General features: G+C 29.0%; 1 protein-coding gene across 1 annotated transcript; it reads left to right on the top strand.

Moving 5' to 3' along the window:
- The first annotated feature begins 913 nt into the window (after positions 1 to 913).
- On the top strand, positions 914 to 1735 carry LOC129962328 (uncharacterized). Its single transcript, XM_056076074.1, has one exon. It carries the CDS (start codon positions 914 to 916, stop codon positions 1733 to 1735), a length of 822 nt encoding a protein of 273 aa, XP_055932049.1.
- Positions 1736 to 25524: the final 23789 nt, after the last annotated feature.

The raw sequence follows: 25524 nt of genomic DNA, 5'->3' as shown, positions 1-25524 counted from the left end.
GTTTTATTGGCACATCCAAAACCGGATGCCACATCAATTTTACAAGTCGACGCTTCAGACTTTGCAATCGGTGGGACATTGTCTCAATTAGTAGATGATAAATTGCAACCACTCGCATTCTTTTCTCGGAAACTCTCTCCAGCAGAAAGAAACTATAGCGCTTACGACAGAGAGTTATTATCATCTTATGCTGCCATCAAACATTTTAGGCATATGCTTGAAGCTAGAAATTTCTCTTTGTTTACGGATCATAAGCCGTTAACGTACGCTTTCCAACAACGCTTGGACAAATGCTCTCCGAGACAGGCTAGGCAATTAGATTTTATATCTCAGTTTACTACCGATATTCACCACATAAAAGGCTCTGAGAATATATTAGCAGATGCACTTTCGAGGATAAACGCAATAAACATGCCAAATCCCATAGATTATAACGAAATTGCACAAGCACAACAATTTGATTCTGAATTAAAAAATTTAATCGATAATTCTGAAACATGACAATTTAAAAGAATTGCTTTTCCAAATTGCGAAACTCCCATTTATTGTGATGTATCAACAGTACAGATCGACCTTATATTCCTGAATCATTTCGTCAACAAATTTTTGCATCATTACATAATTTATCTCATCCTAGCATTCGCAGCACTTCAAAATTAATTCGATCGCGTTTTATTTGGCCTTACATTCGAAAAGATTGCAACAATTGTTCTAAGCATTGCACCCCTGTCAAAAATCGAAGGTAATTCGCCATACTAAGATCCCAGTAGGAAAATTTGTAGACCAATCACAGAGGTTCGAACATGTACACCTGGACCTTGTAGGCCTTCTACCTCCTTCTCAAGGAAACTATTATTGTTTAACACTGATAGATAGGTTCTCGAGATGGCCAGAAGCCGTACCAATTCCAGACATGACAGCACAGACAGTAGCACAAAATCTTTTTAAGCACTGGATAGCCAGATTTGGTTGTCCTGCAAGAATTACTACTGACCAAGGCAGACAGTTTGAGAGTGATTTGTTCCGTGCTCTCTCTCAGCTACTAGGAATTAAAAGGATAAGATCTTCTCCTTATCATCCTCAGGCCAATGGCTTGATCGAAGAGTTCCACCGCCCATTAAAGTCAGCTTTGAAAGCGTACAACACCGATCAGTGGTCTGCAGCACTGCCCACCTTTTTACTCGGATTCCGGTCCGTCTTCAAAGAGGATCTGCAAGCGACGACTGCTGAGCTGGTATATGGCAAGTCTCTGCGACTACCGGGAGAATTTTTCGATTCAACACCCGGAGAAGCATCACCCAAGCAACTCGTGGAGGACTTAAAACGTCATTTTGCAACGATGAGACCAGTTCCAATTTCCTGTCATGGACAAAGAACTATCTTTGTACATCCTCACCTCAGCGAGTGCTCACATGTATTTGTGAGACATGATGGTGTACGCAAACCCCTACAAGCACCATATGATGGACCCTACAAAGTTCTTGTCAGGCGACAGAAAACGTTTGATCCCGAGATCAAGGGAGCTTCCCATACCATTTCTATAGAATGCCTGAAACCTGCTTTTATAATTCCTCCTGAGTGTTCCAGTATACCACCAGCCAAGCAAGAAGCAAATTCCACTACTAAGTGTACCAAAACACTTCCGGCTGAGACATCCATCGTCGTTCCAGCAAGGCAAACAACTCGCTCAGGGCGACAAGTTCGACCCCCACGTCGTTATGTCCATTTTCAATGAGACTGCGGAGGGAGTGTGCAGCGGCCAAACAGTCGATAAATGACTGTTTGTTTCGCCAACTGGCGATAAGCATCAATCATACCTATGGAGATTAACTTTGCTCTCCAACGAATACGAGTGACTCACTTCCTGCCTTCGCCGGCTTGCTTAGAACTTCTGCCTCGTGCTGGTCGATGGAATTACGGCCAATGTATCATATTCTATATTTGTTAACTTAATTTGTAATTAAAATTTATTTTTGTTATTTACATGGCTGGCAGTTTTTATTAAGTAAAAATGTTTTAATACTTTAATTTAAAGTAAATTTGGCAATGCGTGTTAAGCCACGCACCAAAAGTTGTTGCCTTATATAATTGCCATCCAATTGATTTGAATTATTAAGTTTCTAAAAGAATATGAAATACTATCATTCTGCTGAAAATTAAATGCAGACTTCGGACATGTGTCCAGTCATTGTTAAATGGAAAATTTTAAGGATTTGACGAATAACAATTGACGCCCCATAATCAGTATATAATTTTCCAATCTAAAACATGAAACGCTGAATAATTCTTACATTTTAATAAGGGATTTGTGTTAGTTTAATGTAGATAGAGTAAATTTTTTAGGTATAGATAAAACCATTCGAATATTTTTGGAATTATATCTGTCTGCCTGCGAACATAATAAATAACAGACTGTTGAAGAACTTGCAATTGCTGTGTGATTCTGAATATTTATTCTTCCTGTATATCATCATTGAATAATAAATGATAATATAGAGGAAGAGAATTTCATTATTTTCAGTCTCAAGACAGGTTTTATAAAATATAAATTCTATAATTGCCCAATTAATTTTCGGAATTGTATTTTTGTAAGATTGGTATAATTATTTTTAATGCTATTTAGCATACGAGATGTAGAATAGGTATTGCAATCATTATGAAAAATCTTGAATTTGAACTTTTGACAAATCTCTACATTTCAGACCGAAAAACATTTTTGGAACTATATCTGTCTATCTATGGACATGATAAGTGGAAAGCGTTTCAAGTTAGATGTATGAAATTTGGTATAGGGAATTTAGACGAATTTGTATATTTATATCAAATTTTTAGATAAAAAACCCTTCACAGGAAATCTTTCTGTCTAGTTGAAAGAATACAGAGTAATTCAGTAACTGGAAAAGTTAGGTAGATAGAATTTGGTATATAGATTTAGCAAAACATCAAATATGAGGTTTCGAACACAATCGGTCAAACAGATGACCATCTGTCGATCTATACTTTTGAATGTATGTAAAAGCAATGACCCAAATCATTGAAATTTGGTATGATATCTTGCGACTACAATTGTAATTTTGTGTCAAATTTTGGTGCTAATCGTTCGATAAAAAGACATTCAAGATAGATATTACCGCGATATATTTAGTAACAATTCGAGATTCACTTTAAATATTTATATTTCGAAACTATCCTTCATCAATGCCATGAAAGATATTCGTTGTTTGAAATACATAGAAGGGGGGGAGGGGAGGCACAAATTTATTAGAACATATGCGAGATGGTTTCGGGAAGACCAGTCCAGCAAGTTTGACTTAGAATCCCTTGAAAATTATAAAATTCATTTTAAGATAACCATTTTTGTATTAGTTCATTGCATTTTAATCAAATTTTTTCTGAATTTTGTAAAATTCTTTTTATAAGTATTTTGAAAAAAAAAAAAAACACAGATTGATATAATTATTAGCAATTAAGGAAAACGAGAGTGAAGCTGTTAACAGTCTGACGACCACATCGATCAGACCTAGAGCTACTAAATTTAGTAGAAAAATGCATTGTGGGGAGAAATTCTTTCAAGACCTTCTTTAAATATTTTGTATAATTTTTTTTCATGTTTGTGAGGTCCAATTTGGTAATGAATCGATCACTTGCTATTTCATGTATTATATCTCGGGAATTTTAAGTAATAATATATTTTTAACAACAAAATACTACTATAATTTTTCAGAAATCAATTATAATTTCAATCCATTTAAAATAAAATGCCTTAAAGATTCAATTTTAATCAAATTAAGACCAAGAATTGAATATTCAAATCAAATTTCCAAAAAATATTTTTAATATTTTTAGAAATTAATAGTAAAGATGTTCTCCTTTTTCTTTTGTGTATGATGAAAATTGTCCTTTCGGTGTATGGTGAATGAATTCTAACTAGATGGAAAATAAAAAAGTATGTTTTATGCCCCTCTAAAAAAGCAAAGGAAACAAACGCACGGCAATGCAAGTAGTATATGAAGAAAAGCAATTTTAAAATTCACATGTACAAATAACCAATCTTTAATAAAATAAGAACATAATTAATAATCTTCCGTGTCATTATCTTTAGTGAAATCAATATTTAAATGAGATAATTATATCTCACGTGAATACTAAACCCCGGTTGGACATGTCATCACATGGAATTCCCTAAAAGAATCTCTATATCTCTATTTCTGACGGGCCATAATTCTTACATTTTCTAGAATTTGCAATTTTGCTGCGAAATAGTCATCAAATCAACGCATGGCTGTTAACTTTGAAAAAAAACAATAGAGAGGTCATTAATTCCTTAATCAAAATACATTAAAACAATTGTTAATCACCATTTATGATGATACTAATATTGTATGAGGTGATAATATAATGATACTAATAAGCGATAGTACCGAACAATACATTAAAGTTTAAAAAGTTGGAATTAAAGAAATTGCCTTTAGTAGAGTTTATACAATAGAAAATTGACTTTTATCAAAAATATGAGTAAGAGAACTAAGAAAGAAAAACATTAAGAGCAATACTTTTAAAATTAAGTCACAATGAGTATAATAATTAAAATTATTCTTAAACTTTCAGTAAAAATTAAAATTCATTAAGAATTTACCAAATTTGTTACTTTGATATTGTCATTCTAGCCATACCTCACGATTTTTTAATATTATTTTCATATCAATAAAATCGGGAAAAATATTTTTTCACTTCTGTACGCTATAAAAATAGCACATTTAACTTTTTTCATCTCTAATTATTAATTAAGAAAATGAACAAATAAAAACACTTTATATTTAATAAATTCTATTAATTGCAGATTATATTCTAAATACTAATTTAAATTAATTATTCATTCACATTTATTTGCATATTTAGATCAAGTTTTCATCTAGTATTTATAAAACTTTCACCAGCTCAAATTAAAAGCAGAAATGCTTAGAAAAGAACGCTACTTAGTTCATGTCAAATGACATCATAACGTGGAAAATTTTGAAATTTAGTTTTGTTTCAATTTAACATTTAAAGCAGTTTACTTGGTAATTTACACAAGTGCAAATTGATATTGAAAGAAAATGCGTCATATTTTAAGATGCATTATATTTCCTTGTGAATGTAAACATAAACATTTTGATTAATTTATTTTTATAAGCCAAATTAACTATTTGAAATGTGTGATATATAATTGATCTGAATAATCATCTAGTCGCATGCTTACTTTCTAAGAAATTTTTCCTTAAGAACTTTCATTTAATGCCCTTCAAAGTGTTTCATGATAGAATTTCTGGGAAATAAATTTAAAAAAAACTCGTATTTAAGCATATTTCCCTTTTGTAAATTATATATGAAATTTAATGAATGGAAATTCCGATAAACGTTTTAAATACGTCAATAACGGTAATGCTGATGACACATAAGTACTCAGAAAATTTCGCGCAATTTTAACAAGAATAGCACTTTATACCACTTCATATTTAATTCATCTTTCTTTAATTCCTCATGAAGCCTTCATAGAAACAACTAAAAAAATTATTATTCAATTTAGGTTCAAACATATCTCTAAAAATAGAAGAATTGGATCTTATTAATTCTATTTTTAAATATTTGCATCCTTCTTTTCACAGAATTCGCCCTTACGAAGAAGAAAGTACTTTGAGTAGGAGTGCGATTTTAATAAGAAAAATATTGATTTATTGAATTAATTATATACGATTTCTTAATTGTATATGTATCCTTTGTACAGAAAGTTTAGATTTTAAGAATTGCAATTTAATTAGATTACGTTTGACAACGATATAATCAGATTATAAAAATATCATTTTTTTCTCGAATATTCTACCTTACTTATTAATTTATACTTACATGACAGGTATTTTCGTGTTTGAAAATGATACTCTTTTTTGTTTCAAATATTTGTTGCACGAATAAAATAATCCCGAAAATAAATTGTCAATTGGTATAACGGATTTTAACCTTCGGAAACTTGTGTGAGAGAATAATTATTTTTATAACCGAAAAAATTCCTTGCAAAAAGATGAATTAGAAAGTTGAAATTGTGGTGCTACATTGTGCTAACATCGTTAATTGATTTTCCAAGGATAGCGTTATTATGAGAGTCATTGTGTAGATTCGCAATCGAATGAATGTCTAAATAACAATGATGTAACATTCAATGAAATTTTTTTCCAATTTTAAGATAGTTTCAAACTTTTTCTCTCGTATTCTCTATTGTCTGTTTAACTGATTGAATTTCCAATTAGTTCAACTAAGATTAGCCCCTAAAAATGTTGTTTATTGCTAATCATATTTTTTATCAATAATGCCCATGACCAATTTAATTTTAGATTTCAATTTTATAAAAATAAATGAAATGGCCCGTGTTAAAAGGTTAATACCATAGTGGCGATATAACAATCAATCAAATCATAATCTTCTTTGATTAATACATATATTATTCATAATATAGTCTTACTTTTTTTCGAAAGTATTTAGTTCTGAATTTTTAAAAATTATTGGCACTGGAAAGAGCTTTTTAATAAAAACTCTGAAAGTTTGAGTTAAGACGTATTTAAACAAAAAAGTGGCAATTAGTGCTCCAACAGGAATAGCTGCATTCAATGTGAATGGATTGACTGTACATAAATTATTGCAGCTGCCTGTAGAACACAAGAAAACACCGAAGTACAAGCCACTTTCTGGTGAAGTACTCCAGGTTCTGAGATCAGATTTGAAAGAAATAGTGTTGTTTATCATAGACGAAGTGTCGATGATATCCAATGTTACTTTAACGTATATTCATTTACGCTTATCTGAAATATTTGATACAAGCGACGAACAGAATGGGTGATTTGGAAATAAAAACATCTTGTACTTTTCGGAGATCTGTTACAGCTTCCGCCTGAAAGCGAAAAGTCACCTTTTGAAAAACAACCAACTGCTGAAACTAACAAGCTGTTAGGTTCCCTCAGTATACCGAATCTGTGGATTGAACTGTTCATATACGATGAACTTACAATTAACATGCGATAGCTCAATGTTTCTGACTTTGTGTGAAATGCTAAATAGAGTAAGAATAGGTGTGACTACACAAAAAGACCACGACTTACTCTCGACTAGATTAATAACTCTCAAATCCAATGCAAATGAAAACAGATTAATTAAAATAATTGAACACATCTCGAAACTTCCTGATGATACCGTTTGCTTATTACCTACAAAAAACATGTGTCAACAATTAAATACTACAATGCTTAAATCTCTTCCACATCCCGAAATAAAACTTACGGCTGTAGATAGCATAGATTGTCCCAGATACCTAACAAAAAGAGCTCGTGAATGCATAAAAAAATATGAAGACGGTGCTTCTATGACTGCAGGCCTGGAAGATAACATAATTATAAAAATAGGAGCAAAAGTCACGTTAAGGCGAAGTATTGACGTGAGTCTTGGTTTAGTTAATGGTTCTATCGGTATAGTGCAAAGAGTAAAGGTTGATCTGGAAAATACAAAAATAATTAAGAAAATATACATTACATTTAATAATGAACGTGTTTACGAGCTTATTTCGGTCAAAACTAAATTTGAAATTATTAATAGAGCTTATGTTCATCACGAACAGTTTCCCATATGTATAGCCTATGCTATAACTATACACAAAAATCAGGGCCTAAGTCTAAATAATGCACTGATGGATATAGATTCTGCAGTATTCACATCCGGTCAAGCTTACGTGACATTTTCGAGAGTTACAAGTCTGGACGACTTACATCTAATTAATGTCGACTTTGGAAGTATTAAAGCGCAGGAATCCTAAATTTGTGAATACAACAGACTAAGAAGCATTTACCGTCCAGACTTGTCAAAAATTGTAACATCAAAGCTTACGAGAAAAACCCATAGAGACAGGGAGTGGGCTTTGAGAAAAACTGTAGCTGAAGCTCAAGAAATAGCACCGGAAAAGAAAAAGAGGAATACTACATACAAAAATAAGAAAAGGACTATCTACAAAAAGAAATGAGATGCCATCAAAAACTTAACTTGTTAAAAACCAAGTCTCGCAACTCAGTTCTTGTCTGGTAAAAAGTTGTGAGATCCATGTAATACCAAGTCGGTCAATTTATTCAGTCCCTACTTAAGTGTCCTTCTGGTTTAAGTTATCACGTAATTAGCTAACCTAACAACATCTTATAGTGACCATATCTATATTAAAAATCTTTTATGGTTTAAATAAATAGATTGACTTGGCAATCGCATTAAACAATCTAATTTAATATAATATGTTAATGCAATCTAATTTATGTAAAGATTGTGCTTTCATGCGATGGCCAAGTCAATCTATTTATTTACACCATAAAATATTTTTAATATAGATATGGTCACTATAAGATGTTGTTAGGTTAGTTAATTACGTAATAACTTGTGACAGAAGGACCCTTAAGTAGGGACTGAATAAATTGACCGACTTGGTATTACATGGATCTCACAACGTTTTACCAGAGAAGAACTGAGTTGCAAGACTTGGGTTTTTTTTTACAAGTTAAGTTTTTGATGGCATTATAATTACGGATTACGTTTTTCACAGCTATGAAAAGATTTCCACAAAATTCACTAATGTTGAAAAAATATTAAAATGTATGAAAAAAAAGAAAATATCGAAAATTATCGACAGCACTGCAAGGTTTTAATTTTTAATTAAATATTTTTGAGAAATTAGTATACAAAAGATTACTCAGAAGGGTAAACAGTTAAGTGTAGTTCAGGAGTATTATCATAGAAATGAATGAAATTTAGTATGTGGTCTTAGTAAAAAAAAAAAAAGATTTTAATCTAATTCGGAAAAGAATCTTTAAGCAGGAAACCTTTATATTAAATCCGAACGAATAAAGGAATGGACATTTTGAAAGATATTCCGTTATTTGTCTTCCACGTCTGCAATACCTGTTCTGATTATGCGTCATCATATAACAAAATAGTTCACTGTCATAAGCATTTCTAGAGGACATTAAACTGCCAATAAATGGTCCAAGAAAAATTATTTTACAAATATTAAGGAATAAAATACACTACTTTTTAATATGCTTGTTAATTAAAGTATAATTTCTTATCTATTTATGAATAATAATCATTGATGATAGGAATGCTATATGTTGACACAGAAATGCAAGAATACTAATACTAAAATTAATAATTCTTTGAAAAACTTTTTAGCAGAAGATATCAAATATCTCTCATTGAAGTAATGATATATTTATTAAAATATAAAATAAATTATTAAAATTAAAGTAAAATAATAATAAATAATAAAATAAAATAATAATAATAAATATTTAAATTAAAATAAATTATTAAAATGTGCAAATTGGATAATTTTTCATGGGAAATCTATTGACGAATTCAAAAATGGATATTGGCAGAGGGAATATCTAAGTTTACAGAATAAGTATGCAATGAACGATTTAGGCACATTATCTTTTAGTATTCAGTAAAACATTTAAAATTGTATTTTTTTTTCACATTAGGATGGCAGATAGTAAAATGAAGCGTACTGTCTCTTTTTATAACCATTACTGTACATACATTTCTGCTTAAAGTTGAGGATAGAACCTTGGTATTTAGTACAAAAAAATTCATTTAGTAATGTTTAAATCTAAATTTTGCGCATATGTATCAATCACTCTATAATGCAATTGGATTTTATTTAAAATTACCTAAATGTTGTTAATATTTAAGATGTTCAAAACTTATATTTTGTTGACCAGTTAAAATAAAATAAAATATAATTTTAGAAAATAATTTCTAATTAACAACGCTTTATGCCTTAAGCTATAATTAAACATTATTAGCATCCATATCTAGACATTTGCCACAATGATCCATCTTTTCTTATATACTGTAACAAAAACCAAATCGTCATGATAACCAAAAGATAATAGCTTGTTTGACAACACTAGGATTTAGGAAATATCTTGCCAGGAAGAAAAACCTTACAGCTTACAAAAATTATGAAATTTTTAGAAGGTGTGGTCTGCTGAAAGAAATGAGTTATTTTTTCCCAGTCAAATCTGTAATATTAGTTTTGTTTTAGCCACCGCTATAGAGAGGCGCATGGAGCGCACCGAATTTATTGAAATTTTATCTCTATGCATAGTAAAATATACGGCTAACAATAGCATGTGTATGTAACAGAAAATTCGGATGAATTCAGAACATGCGCATTTTTGGATAGCAGAGCCACTCCTGAATTCTCAAAGACGAATATGTTCTGATTAACAATGTCATTCATTTAATCGCTTTCGCCATTCTATTGATTTGATATGTCTTTTCCTACAATACTGATCCTATGTCAGATAGAAATCAAGTTAATCTAAAACTACTAGAACTTTCATAATTCTGTAGATTTATAACAACTGCTCTCCATAACAGATATATTAAATATTCCTATAACAGATTTCATTAAATGGAATCACTTCAAAACTGACAATGTAATCTAATTCTATAGTTTTTGATAAAAGTTTCCTCGAAACTATCACGATATCTAATCTAATTTTTTATCTAATAAATAATTCATAAATCTATATCTATACTTATAATAAAGCTCAATGAGTGTGTGTGTGTGTGTGTTTTGGCGCTCTCCAGGCCAGGTCATTTGACATACAGCTATCAAATTTGGTACATGTATACCTTAGATGTCGGGAATGTGCACCTGGGGTCCCTTTTTTGAAATTTCAATTAGAATTTTAATTATTAATTAAAAACTAACTTTCCCGCCAAAAAAATCTTCCATTTTCCCCACCGCCAAATGAATAAGGCTTCAATTTTTTTTCTCCCAACACTAATGAGGCCAGGGTTAACATTTTTCGGCGGATTATTTCAAACGATTCTGTGTATTTTCTTAATGTTTTATGCATTTAAAACTAAACATTGTTAATTAATCCATGTTTCAGATTCATTCTGAAGTACTTTTGAATTAAAATAACACAGAATAAAAGAAATTAAAAAATGTATAATCTGCATAGCGTTACCCCAACTAGCGTAGAAAAATTCACGCATTTGCGTTACCCAACTGGCGAAGAAAATTCACGCATGCGCATTGCTCTGATTGTTGTCATGACAACCACTATCAACGGATGATTTAAATTATTTTTAGGTTAGTTGCATGCTTTTGTAAGTAAATCGTATTTATGTTAGTTATATATTTTTTGTATATGCTTATAGTTTTAAGTACATCGTTTTTTAAGTAGTTTTTTTAAACCTGTTTTCGACCGATTATTTTAAACGATTCATTTTATTTTCTTAGTGTTTGATGCATTTAAAATTAAGCATTGTTAATTAATAGATCTGTTCCTGATGAATCTGAGAAAATTTTATTGACAAATTCTTGAGATATTACATAAATTAAGAAAGATATTCTTTAGTGCCCATAAGGTTTAAACGCTCAGTGACTCTATTATCAGTAATCATATTATTAAAAAAAAATGCTTCGTTTCAGTAAAAAATATTATTATATTAACTGCAGATTAATCATTTACACTTTAATTTAAAGCATAAATTCTACGAGGGGTAACAGAAAATTAGAGAGATACATATTACGTTATGACTGAAGGCCTTTATAATATTATGAGTGAATTATATGACTATCAAAATTTGAAGTTTTAAAATATTTTGCTGAAGAATCTATTAAAGTTGGAATTGCGTAAAATATTTAATGTTACGACCGGAGTTTAACTCCCTGCTTGGCGAAATTTTTAAAAATCGTCATCAATGGCCTTGTGAAATGTTCAAGAGCAAAGGAGCAGATGTTCAATCATAGTGCATAATAACGATTGCCAGCTTTTCCGCGTTACAGCAACTTGGCGAAGAAGGGGGTTAAACTCCGGTTCAAGCTATTTAATTATTAAAATTTAAACGGACATTAAGATTGGCGAACCGGCTGGTCGCCAAAGGCGGCTAGTTAGATGATAAAGTAATGTACCAAATTATATATTTTCCGCAATTAGCTTATAATTTTATCCATATAACGCTTAGTGTTCATTTGCACTAAGACAGTCAAATTTCTAACAAAACAATTTCGCTCAAAAGTTAATTAAAAAAAAAAAACTACTGCTGAAATGTTTTATTTTTTTTATAAGAACAAAAGTAAAGATCTCTCTGGTCAATACAGAGCCATACTAAATTCACAAAATGATGACATACAGATAGATGTAACTATGAAAGTGGGTTTTTCGTACTTAGGAAGGCATGAGACAATGAAATTCGTCAAATTTTGAGGTCAAATTAATTAATGGTTACAAAAACTTCTCTTTGTATATTTCTTGTACAAGGCAGTAAAAATAAAGAATTGCTTAAAAACATATAAATGCGTTGCACATATTTGTGAGAAATATAATAGGCTGATTTACAAAATTTTATTTGATTCACATTTTTACAAGCTATTCAGAGAACAGGAAAGTAAATTAAAAAAAAATGGTTCTAGTAAATCTAATTAATTTGCGTCGTATTTATATAAATAACGTTTCGTTACTAATAAAACGTTTCTTTTGAATCTCAAATATAATTGCAATGCGGAATTCAACTGACGCGGAATTTTTTTTTGGGAGTGAACATAAATCATTTCGTTATATTTAATTATATATATATATATGTATTTTTGCTGGTGTTTTACAAGTTAAAAATTTTTATTTGATCATACATTATTCATTATAAAATTGGTTATTTTACTTAGTCAATGAAAATTAATAGTTGATTGCAAGTAATTCTGATTATTCAATGATTACTTGCATGTAATTACTTGTTGATTATTTGTATGTACTTATTCGCTATTGCAATTACAACATTTCTATTATTCGACATTCTAGCAATATATAACAATATAGGCAAATATTGCAATTGTAGGTGACTAATATGAAATTATTTACTTCTATTAAATGTAATTATTTTTTTATTTAAGAAAAATATGATTCAAAATACTAATTTGAGATATTATATTCGGTGAATTTAAACTTCAACGAAATTTCTGGAATATTAATATGGTCTAGATCAATGTATAATGCTCATTTAATATAACTAATCAACATTGTAAATGCATGTAAAAAGTATTCATGATATATTACTTATTAATATTAGCCAGGATTTGTTAATTTGTTTAGAATTCTTGGAAAGTCATCGAAGCAAATTGTAATAAACACAGAAATATTATAGTTAATTAATTTAATCTTAGAAATGTGGTATTTATTTGGTATTTAATAGAAATTTCATACGATAGCATTTATGCAATCTTGCCTTTGTATAACAATATCCTTTATATAATTCCGAAATCTTACAACTTTATCTAAAAATAAATTATAAATTTTTTGCTAGGAACAACTAATTATTTTTTAACTAACTTACGAATATTGCTTCGGGGACATGCAACGAATTAAATTTACATAAATTTTCAATCTCCGATTCTGTGATTTTGATTTCTTAATCTTTGTTTTGGAAGTGACTTTTTAATAAATGTCCCCGAATTCTCCATAAACCTTTCACGTTGAAAAATTAACAGCAGATTTATCCCTCCCTTTCCGTGAAATTACTCTTCAAATTGATTTGATTTTAACTCAAAATATTAAACTGACGAGCTAAGATTTATTATTTTTTCTGGATTAATTTCACAACGGCAGAAGGAATTTGCAGTTTAGTTTAAAAATAAATAACTGCATCAAACACTTTTCTTAAGAAAGGCATTACCTTGATATTAAATTGTTAGGTTTTCATTAATGTCGAATAAGCTGGAAAAGCATATATCCAAGGTTAGGAAGAAATATTTTCCCTTAAAATTAACATCCGTTTAAGCTTTTTATTTCTGCCTAATTGAAGCTAAAATTGGTTACATTTCGGATTTTGTGTATGAGTGCATCTATAATGTTGTTATTACTATGTAAAAAAAGTAAACGTTTTGCATAAATATATTTTTTTCTTGATATATTTGAAGAAAACTTACTGTGGATTTCTATATTCCATTTTATGCAGCGTCTTTTAGAAATAAACTTACGCTGTTTGTAAATTCGAATATAACGACCACTGCGCATAAGAATTGTCATTTATTACCTCCTTTTTAATGAATATGTAGATCGAAGAAAGTGATGTCATTTATCATAGTCTTTTTTCATAGTATATATTATACCATTCATCAGAGAGCAAAAAAGACAGATAAAAATTTGAAAATATTGGATGGAATATGGATACAATTGCAGTTGTATGTGCTGAAAGTGAAAACAAAATCTCAATTGGAAAATCGTGTAAAACATTTAATGTTAAATTTGGCACATTGACTCGACAATTGACGTATAAAAAAAAAGTCAGGTAAAGATTAATTCAAATGAGACGTTCAATATGAAAAATAGAAAATTATTCCCCTAAAGAAAATACGAACTCTGTTTAGAATATTATATGAGCAAAGCAGCAGAGATGAACTTAAGATTAATTCTTAAAGAAAAGAGTTCATTTTTTACCTTACAAGTTTATGTAGTCGATAATATAATTCGATCTGTCAAGTGGCAAAATGAAAGCAAAATATATGAAAAACAAATAACACTATTTAAAAAAATTACGATGCAAAACTATATTATTAAAAGCCAGGAAGGCCAAGTTTATCCAGAGAAGCAGCTTCCTACTGTATCAATATTGAAGCCTTTTATTAAAACCTGAAGGATGCCTTCTCTTCTTTTTTAAAAACCTCCTTTTCTCCTTATCGAATATGAAATAAAGAGGAAATAGGCCTAACCAAACAAAGACAATAATATTATCTAAAGTACAATAGTATGTGTGTGAAAAAAGCGACACTATGCATTTAATTATAAATTTTTAACCATTATTATGTTTCTGTTAAATATGAAAACTAAAATTGAATAGTTGGCATATATAATAGATATCTTAAAACTGACAAAACACTGATTTTTATAATTTTTCGTATAATAGAAGTGATCCCAGATGCAACAGTCTTCTCTATATAATGTTAAAAAAAACTGAAAATCTTAGTTTTAAAATATTTTGATGAAAAAGATATTAAAGTAGGAACTGCATAAAATACTTAATTATTAAAATTTTAACGAACATTAAGATTGGCGAACCGGCTGGTCTCCAAAGGCGGCTAGTGTTAAATAAAACTGAAAATCTTATTTGGGCAGATATATCCAAAGTAATTACTTTTTTATTTATTTTAATACCTGCTAATGCACGCAATTGACTTTTCTTGTAACTGAAGTGGGTTTTTTGCTGGTAAATAATGATATAATTTTTTATCTAGATTTTTTTATTGATGTTACTTATGATGTAGATTTTATACAGATTTACTTATGAATATTATTACATATATATTTGTTTTCGTTACATATTTGTTAATTTCGCAAAATACAAATTAATCCAGACGAAAACTGCTCATTTATTCTGTCATGCGTAGCCGATTATGCGAAAAAGAATAATCACCTTACATAACACTTCCAGATATAGATACAAATGATAATGAAAATGTGAGAGATAAATGTATGCCAATTTGATCATTTTTCATGATTCTCTTCTTCAGCCATTGTTGAAATCTTGCCTAATTTATAGTATATAATTTCCAATAAGAAAAGGCCGCAGTGGCCTGGTGGTAAGGTCTCGGCTTATGAGCCGTAGGGTTTCAGGTTCGAGACCCGATTCCACAGAAGAACCGTCGTGTGAGGGGGACTGTTGCACGTTAAATCCGTCATGGCAAACGTCCTCCCGCTGGTGTGGTGTGGTCTAGAGAGGCGGGTGCCAGCTCAGGTGTCGTCCTCGTCATCTGACCGTGGTTCAAAATTACGAGGTCCGTCCCAAAATAGCCCTAGTGTTGCTTTACAACGGGACGTTAATATAACTAAACTAAACTAAAACTCCAATAAGAAAAAGTCATTTCTATTATAAACGCATTTAATCTTTTAAAAAAGACTTTTATATGGATGAAATTAAATTTTATGAGATAAATGTTTTGTTATGCATGAAAAAATATTAAAAATTTTGTTAAAATAAGCGTTCTTTTGAAATTTTAAAGCTAAATTAATTAGCCGTGGGGGAGCTAGTACGTGTGGGAAATGTGTATATCTTAGCATTTAATTTCGGCCGTCAGTTCTATTTTGAATATCGCTAAAAAGGTCACTCAAAATGTTGTCTATTTTTATGAGCTTCAAATCTTTTTTTGCTCATTTTGATAATATTTCTTTCAGTTTTCGATTGAAACACCAATTGTTAAAGGTAACATTAATGAAACTTCATAATGTTCAATTTCTACAATTATTGACAATAAGTGTTTGTGACTTGGGTATTTCATAAGACTTTGGTTTATATGCTTGCGACAATTAGTTTTACGACAATTAATATCATTTTGTTTTAAATACAACAAAATGATTATTTTATTTTTAAAAATAATAACAAAAGGATCCAGTTTTTAATAGGATGCCAATAACAGGTTTGTGAATACGTCAATACTTGAATTGGAAAATCTCAGTTATTCAAACGAACATGTGGATATTTTTAAAACAACTGCATGATGTCAAATATTGCTACATAGTGATTGGGCCGGGAGAGCCTGGTTAGTAGGGCGTTGGATTCACATTCCTTGGGTTGTGAGCTTGAATTCCGCCGGCCGAAAACTCCTCGTGTACATGGTAACTGGCGCACGTAAAAATCTGAAGTAGCCACAATGTCAGAGGTGATCGTTCTCTGACTCATGTCTAAATTACGATCTGTGGATGAGTGAATGAAATGTATGAATGAAGTACGCCCTGTGAAAAAAAAGCTGTGACACTTGAGTAGCTGATACATACTCTTGGCCCTAGATGACGCTACTAAAACAAGACGCTAAAACTCGGCTTAAAATAGTAGACTTTGTCAGAGGTCTTGTATATGACAAGTGCCATAAGCAGCAACAACAACATAACGGTTAGTTATTGGAAAATGGACAACGTATCATATCTTTCAATGGTTCTGTAAAGGGAAAATCTGGTTTTAATTAATTATCTGTTTATAAGTTTCTCTTGAAATTTGGAGATAATTTCGGGAGCTTCAAAGTAGAAAAATTTTAATATTTTTATAATTTTTTTTGTTCATTTTTGCTTTACTAACCAATAAATTGCTTTTAATTAAAAAGACCGCACACTGATGCCCAAGTCTTATTAATATTCAGAGTGAATAATTTAAACTGAGAATTTTATATTAATTTTATAATAATCACGTTCCTCCATAAGACATCGCGTCATTCTAGGAGCAGAATTCCACGAGTTACTATAGATTGTGTTAAAGGGAGATACCCCCTTCAACAGTCAGATTCAGTTGGAGAAGGGGATAGTTTCCGATAGGATGAATTCACTGATCTGGAAGCAAATTAATTATGTTATATCCATTAGCGAACTATTAGGGAATCGTTACCTAAATGTGTAAGGGCCAAATACTCTAAGCATCGGAAGTCCGTTCAAATTTGGTAAGCCTTTCCTGCTTGCATTGATGCTCAAGGAGACTAAATGCATCCCAAATCAAAATGCTAGCGCATAATTTATTAATACATAATTGTCGCTTGAATAAGTGGAAATAATGTATTCCACAGCTTGGTATGGACACTTTCAGTAAATGTTTTGTAGTTCCTTTTATATATGCGCATGCATTGTACCTTATATTCTTACAAGTAACTGTTTTAGAAGTTAAAGCCTATTCCAGTATTTTCTGAATTTAACCGTCTATTACAAAACAGGCATAAAATGTATTATTCTGTCAATAGGCATTATCCAAGCCAACAAACGCACATGAATAGGAAGTTTATAATGCAATTAGAAAAGTTTAAATTTCATTGAATATATTTCAATATTGGCTATATTAGCTTGCTAAATTCTCAACCTTAGAAACGGACCCGTTTTTTTTTAATTATATCGTGAACGGTCTTCTAAAAAAACACCATTATACATTTAGTGTACAGCCGCGAAAAAAAGAGCCAATCATTTTTATTCTAGCATTGTTCATCTTACAATCATAAGAAAGGTATCACTTGATGGGAATTAACGTAATCTTAAAGATTTTTGAATTAAAAGATTCATAACGGTCCGTCTATAAATTGAAATAAGAACAAAGTTCAAAATTTCCAATGGCAATATCCATTTTTCGCATAAAAATTTAAAATTGCATCGAAAATTATTCACAAAACGCAAGTTTAATTAGTCTAGATCTATTCATTCCGAAATTGCTAGCAAATAAGATTTTGAATCTCTAATGTTAAAATTAGAAAGTCGAAATTTAAAATAGTTTTGTAATGAAAATATAAGGGTATATATTTTGCTCATATATTTTTTACTAAAAGTGATTTTTATTATGATAAAATAAATTTTAGAATTATACATTAACATTTGTTATGTTTCATTTCTCGAAGGACAAAAGTGTTTTGCGGAAAGATGCACAATTTTAATTCATTCCTAATAGCAGTTCCTCCATTATATTAAGTTTTCTGTAGTGACCATGATTCAATAAATTGAGAAAAAAAATTCACAAATTTTAAAAATGCTGATTTCTTTTTTTACCATTTAAATACTCTATTTATACATTCCATCATTCGATGGGAATTAAGAAAGTCCATAAAACAATTATCGTTTTCCACGCTGTTGTAATGTAAGAATATATGTAAGAAATTTCGTGAGAGATAAAAATATGAATTAAATGTAAAATAATGTTTCCACTGCTATAATATTTTATTAATAGCCGCTACTTTTAAGTACGAACTAGTCTGTCTCTATAGCAAGCGGTAACTTGTTGGCGTATATGCGGCCATTTATTAAAAAAAAAATCTAAGAAATTACTGAAAAAAGGAAATTTTATTTCTTGGTAAATAATTTATTAGATTTAACGGCCATTTATAAAAAAAATAAAAAAAAAATCTAAGAAATTACTGAAAAAAGGAAATTTTATTTCTTGGTAAATAATTTATTAGATTTAACGGCCATTTATAAAAAAAATAAAAAAAAATCTAAGAAATTACTGAAAAAAGGAAATTTTATTTCTTGGTAAATAATTTATTAGATTTAACAATATAATTTTTCAAACTTTTTGACGAATTCTTTCTCGTCATAATCAATGCCTTACTACCTCCATATTTTGTAATAAGCGATATTTGTTTTATATAAATTTAGAAATTTGTTTGAGTGCTCGCTATTTTTGACACGTCTCGAATTTGATAAGATTAATCTGACTTTATTATAATTATAATATTTTATATGATCATAAATGGAATAAAAATAATTCAGGCATTAAAAAATTATTAGATAACATTGGAATTAATATTTTGGGTACAAAATTTATCTTACATTTATTCACTACACATGTGAAAACGATGAGTTTTAATTAGTTTTATTTATTCAAAAAGTACTGATTTATATTTTATTATATCACTATGTTTGTCAATATAAAATTACGCATTTTTCTTTAACATTTACATGAAGAGCAGAAGCAGATCAAATGAAACTGAATCACAATGCATTTCAATGGTTTATAAATTAAAAAAGTTATTTTTATACCCTTTTGAAAAGAATTTCAAACTTTTGAGAATAATTGTTATGTTTGGAAATTACATTTAGACATATTATTACGAAATGTAATTCTTTTTATTGCTTTCATTACTCCATTTAAATTGTAGGTTTATAAATGTTACATTTTTATGCCAGTTTAATTCAATTAACTTTGCTATATTTAAGCAAAGGAGTTCTAATACAAACTTTCGATTATAAAATTGATTATTTCTGAAAGACATCCTTATGTAATAATCTTCTCAGAATTATATACAAAATAATAATTATTATAATTTCATATTTTTATTCTTATACCTTCTCTCAAAATTCTATTCATATTAGAAGCAACAAAATATGCGATGAATAATAGATTAACAGAATAATAGATAGAATAATAGGCGGTAACTGTGGTTGAGTCCAAAGCACCATCACCGGCCACGGTACAACCCTTCCCGAATGCCAGATCCCTCACCTATTTGTGTACCCCCCAGGGTGGCGAAAACCAACTGCCATATCGGAAGCATCTCATTCTCTTTTCGAGGTGCCCCTCGGAGGGGGGGGGGATTAAAGATATAAATGAACATTTAGAGGCATGTTCTGCTATTTACTTTTCATGTCTGCGATACGCTTATATCCCACACGTATTCATATAAAGTTTCGCAACCAAAACGCATCTGTATCAAACGCTAAATTGCTAGTAAAGTATGTAAGATAAAATGATTTACATTTATCGGTGAATGAAAAATACTACATTTTTTGTATATTTTGTAAAATGGTGTATTTATTCATATCTATTTATGAACAGTAAGCAGTGATGGCAGGAATAGATATAGTGATAAAGAAATGAAAAAATAAAGCACAAAAAGAATAACAATCAGTTAATTAACTCTCTATCGATAATATATTGCATTTATTAATTAAATTAAGATGTCTTTTGAACAATAAAAAGTATGCGACTTTATCCCTCGAAATCGAATATATTTATTAAATATACTCGTTTTTATATTATTCAAATAGGAAAACTTTCTATTGTAGTGTTTGAGCAATGATGATAACTTCTATCACAATTTTCTTTGAGTTATAGTATTTTTTCCATTACCTCTTACGATATTGACATTATAGGTTACTCTCTAGAAAGTGCCCTAATGTTTTATAGAATGACTTTACTATTGATAAAAGCGTTTTTTCATCTATATGGAAATATAAAAATCTGATCATTGATCGGGAAAAAATGCATTATTTACATCAACTTGCTTGTACCCTCGGGATACTAGTGATTATTTTTTCAGTTACAAATCACAAACAATTGCTACTTTTGAGCACATTTTCAAGCCAGAAAGTTTTTGCAGATTGTATAGATTTCTTATACATGATTGTACAATGGTTAAAATCTTTTTAATATAATATTTAATAATAGAAAATATTTTTTTTGTGGTATCGAATTCCCCACATTTTATCTTTTTTATCTTAGTTGTTGTCTCCATTTCAGGAAGAGAATTTATGATCGTTTAGATTGACAGGAATTTATTTAAAATAATAATGAATAGAAGTAGGGATTCATATAAGAAACTACTCTATTGTAGCTAATACATAATTAAAATCATTTGATTGTTTCTGTGTTTCCGATTAATCCTTAAATTTAATGAATCTGCCTAAATACATGAAAATGAAATATTTATGAGCTTTTGGATAGAGAAATTATTTTTCATATAAATTAATATACTTTAACTCTAAAATTCAAACTTTTGTCATGAAAATACATATTGGATATATTAGTGATATTATATGCCGAAAACAATTACTTGGAGGCATTATTCTATGTTTCTATATACCCCTATATCTTTAAACCTGTTGTTTTCTCAGTAATTTCCTAAACTTACAAAATTTTATCTTAAATACAATATATATGGTAACTACTACTAAAACTTGTATTTTACTAGTAAGTTTAAATTCGATATATAGAATGTGGACAAAAGATAATTTCCTATATTTGGAAGCATTTGTGGGAGGGAAAGTGGGAGGGAAATACATTTCAATACAGATAAGGGAAACCATGTAGAAAAAATTTCGCAAGAACACTTAGTGACAAAAAAGCAAATGACAGGTGAAAGTTTGGTGTCGTCGGATCAGAAATATGCCACATTAAACGAGAAGAAAATGGATATTGAAAAATTTTATTAATGATAAATAGTAAAAATTGAAGTATAAAGATGGATATTATACATTAAGAAATTCATCTGAAAATACTTTTTATTAACACATAATAATGTATTCTACCAGTCTGGAATTTTTCCTTTGCACAAAATATTGTATCCACAGCAAAATTTTTGATTCTTTTTTTTCTACTAGACTTTATTTATGTCTTCCAAATAATGCACATGCTTTTATTTTACCAGATTTACATATTTTTTATTGCAGATGCCTCAAAACAAATAATATTATTTTTTAAATGCCCCACATTTTCCCTATAATTCAAAAATAACAAAGTTAATTCTAGAACATTTTTTTACGAGTTTAGCGATGATCTTTACGGTAGCAATAATTTACAAATAAATAAAATGTGAAGAGCCCTTTTGAAAAATTTTTAGATAAAATATTAATGGTTGTAACTATATATTGTGTATTTATTCATTGAATTTAAAAATATTGATATTTGATGGTAAAGTAAGTGTATGTTTAATACGCCATTGATTCGAAAACTAAACATATATTACCCATGTGTAAAGTAGGTTAAAATTAGTTTGGTGTAGTAATAGGTCAAGTTAAAGTTTTTTTTCTCTAATTCCAGCAGAAATGTTTAAATTTATACATGATTAATAAATGCAAACTCTAAACTCAAATTCTATATTATGAAAACGCATTTTAATTATATTTTATATCTTCAAGCCAGTAATTTTATTCTTTACTTCTTAAAATAGATTACCAACACTTGGTAAAATAAATTTAAATCATTGTGTTTTTGATTCCTGATGTAAATCGAAATATTTTAAAAACTATAAAAAATATATTAACATTTTTTTAATATTTTACATATTTTTAATTTTTTATTTAAACATAATACAGGAGATTAGGAAAGAAATCACAGAATTAGTTAAATTCCACCTTTTACGATTTGATTAATTTTATGCTTGATTTTTTTTTATTGAAAGAGTTGTTATTAGAACATTTTTATATATATGTCTGTTTAAAAACGAGCTCATTCTGCAGTGAAATAAATGCTTTTTTTTTGTATATAAATATTAGAAAACATGCAGCATGATTCTACAGAGAACCAATAAAATAAATAATGTGAATGAAGTAATATTATTTTCTATAAGCAAAAGCATATTATATAACACATTTCTCTCCAAGAATAATTGCGTTAAAAGAAAAAAATTAATATCTTTCTTCAAACAAAAAATAAATATAACAGGTTCAAATCAAATTATTCAAGAAAGACAAGGGTAATATTTCCTTTCGTTTGAGAACATTCATTTTGTTTCTTTACCAAACAAAATATAGAATATTTACATGAATGCATATTTTAGATAGAGTCAAATCTTAGAGTTTGATCCTCTGAAATGATATGTCAAATTTCCTTGGCAGTGACCCAACGCCTACAATCACGGTTTCAAAAATGACTACGATTGATTAAACTCATTTTGATAGAAAAGAATATAATAAAAGTTTAATACGTTTATAAGGGAATAAGAATCTTCTGAATTATATTTGTTGAAATTTATTTCATTTTTAGAAGTTTTTAAATTTATATTTGACTTTGTCTTTGGTTCTGTTCCCCAGTTTTCTTAACCGGGTAAATAATAGAAGCAATCAAATTCTTACCAAATATTTAAGAAAAAAATTGAATAATTCAGTTTGAGAGATGATACTCATTTGCTTGAAATGGGAACAGTTATGTCGAAAGAACTAATACTTTAAAGTTCTAAGTTATTATTATAAAATTGCAAACAACAAATGTTCTTTAAATTGCAAGCATTTTAGAGAAAGATAAGAATGACAACTATTTATCTAAATAAATTATTTTAGAATGCATCGTACACATTGAAGAATTCCATGAATAAAAAATTAATTGTGAAGAGTAAAACGAAATATGAAAAACAAAGAATCTAGATTTCCTTTGTTTTAGAGATTAAAGGAAAATCATTTATTTGCTCCACATATCATTTCCGCGTTTTATTCAGTAAGGACTGAACGTATAAGGACAAAAGAGTGTAAAAGATAATACGAAAGATGAGAGCTTTCCAATTATGCTTCTCATGGATACGATAAAAAAGTTGAAGTTTCGAAGAAATAAAAAAAAATCACTTTTCAGGCAGGAATTAAGAAACAAACGCAACTATAAAAAGAAATCCTAATACCAACACTATTTTTTGACAGATGCTTATTCAATATGAATGATTTTTCTATTTTCATTTACAAGGGAGTCAAATTTTAATATTATATTCTGGTTTTCTTATAATAAGAATATTTAATGTCAATGTGAAACTTCTGAAGAATTTTATTTATAAACATGTGAAAAAATATTTAATCTTTATTATAATTTTTTAGATTTGAAATAGCGACTATTTGGCATTAATAAATATTACGTAACTCGCATATCAATAATTAATCAAGGACATTAACACAGTTTTAATGCCTTAAATAAAAAATGATATTAAATGCATTCGTCATAATTTTGTTCACATAAGTCTAAAGGCCTGAAGATATGTAACTTTTTCTGATTTTTGAGCTTTGTGAAGAGTGTTTTTTCGTGATCTAACAATTTCTAAACTAAAGTAGAATCAGATTTTAGGTATTCTGTCAAAGCTGCGCATACGTAAAATATTAGATGTTTACTTCGCATGTATTCTTCAAGATGAGGAATCCTTTCGATGCTGCTCCTAACATTCCTTCATATTCTCTTTAATTCATTTACTATAATGTATTTGTGTGTTGCTGTATAAATAAATGATTGTGATATTTTATAATATCAGGTGTTTAATCTAATTATCTAAATATAATTATCTAAATATAAAGTGTTAATTATCTAAATATAAATGTAGTTTTAAATCGCATATAAAATCACATAATGCAACTGATTGAAATTGTAGTCAATATTATATATGTTTGATGCAAATATATAAAAAAATAAACCACCCCCTTCTACAGAAAGAATATAGCTCTTGCTGTAAGAAACAACAATTAAAGCAAATCAAGCAAACTCAATGCCTTCCAGAATATTGATAATTTTCTATTCGAATTGTATTTAATGACAATATTCAATGTTTTGATTCTTTCGAATAGAATAAAAGGATTTCATTTTATTTCTCTTCTGAATTTAAAACAATGAATCTTCCGATTGGCTTGACAATTACTCAAGAGCTCTCAATAAGAAAAATATTTTGGATGAAAAATGCGAGAAAACTTTTAAAGATATTGAAAGGCGTATAATCAATAGAAAATTCGAAAGTCTAAAATATGAGCTGTGTGATCCTTTGAGTCTGAGAAGATTCAATAGGATAAAAATGTCCTTTCATTCTATCTTACTTAAGTATAAAAAGACATTTTTTTTCAAATAACATTAATTCATATCTTTTCATTTTAAAAAGAGAAATTACATTTACAACGGTATAAAGTTTGTGACTTTTAGGTAATTTCTAATAAAAATAAGGTTTTATTATTTTTCTGAATAAATCAATGCAATTTTTTAATCCACCCCCACCGCACTTTTCTAGAAATTGGCAATTGAAAATATTAGAACTTTTTTCTTAAATTAGATGAAAGGTGCATGATTTTCTGCTATTGCTAAAAGTTGAAGAAGAATATTTTTTTTTAATATCCGTGTAATTTCGAGATGTATAAAAAAGTGAAGTTACAATATTTCTAAATTTATAAGATCGATGAACCATGCATTTATATTTATAATAGTGCAAAGATCGCATGATCTGTATTGTACGGAAAGAAATAAAGAGCCGCACATGGTCAT

The sequence above is a fragment of the Argiope bruennichi genome, chromosome 2 (assembly GCF_947563725.1).
Source record: "Argiope bruennichi chromosome 2, qqArgBrue1.1, whole genome shotgun sequence".
NCBI classification, from domain to species: domain Eukaryota; kingdom Metazoa; phylum Arthropoda; class Arachnida; order Araneae; family Araneidae; genus Argiope; species Argiope bruennichi.
This window is presented reverse-complemented; position numbering and strand designations above follow the sequence as displayed.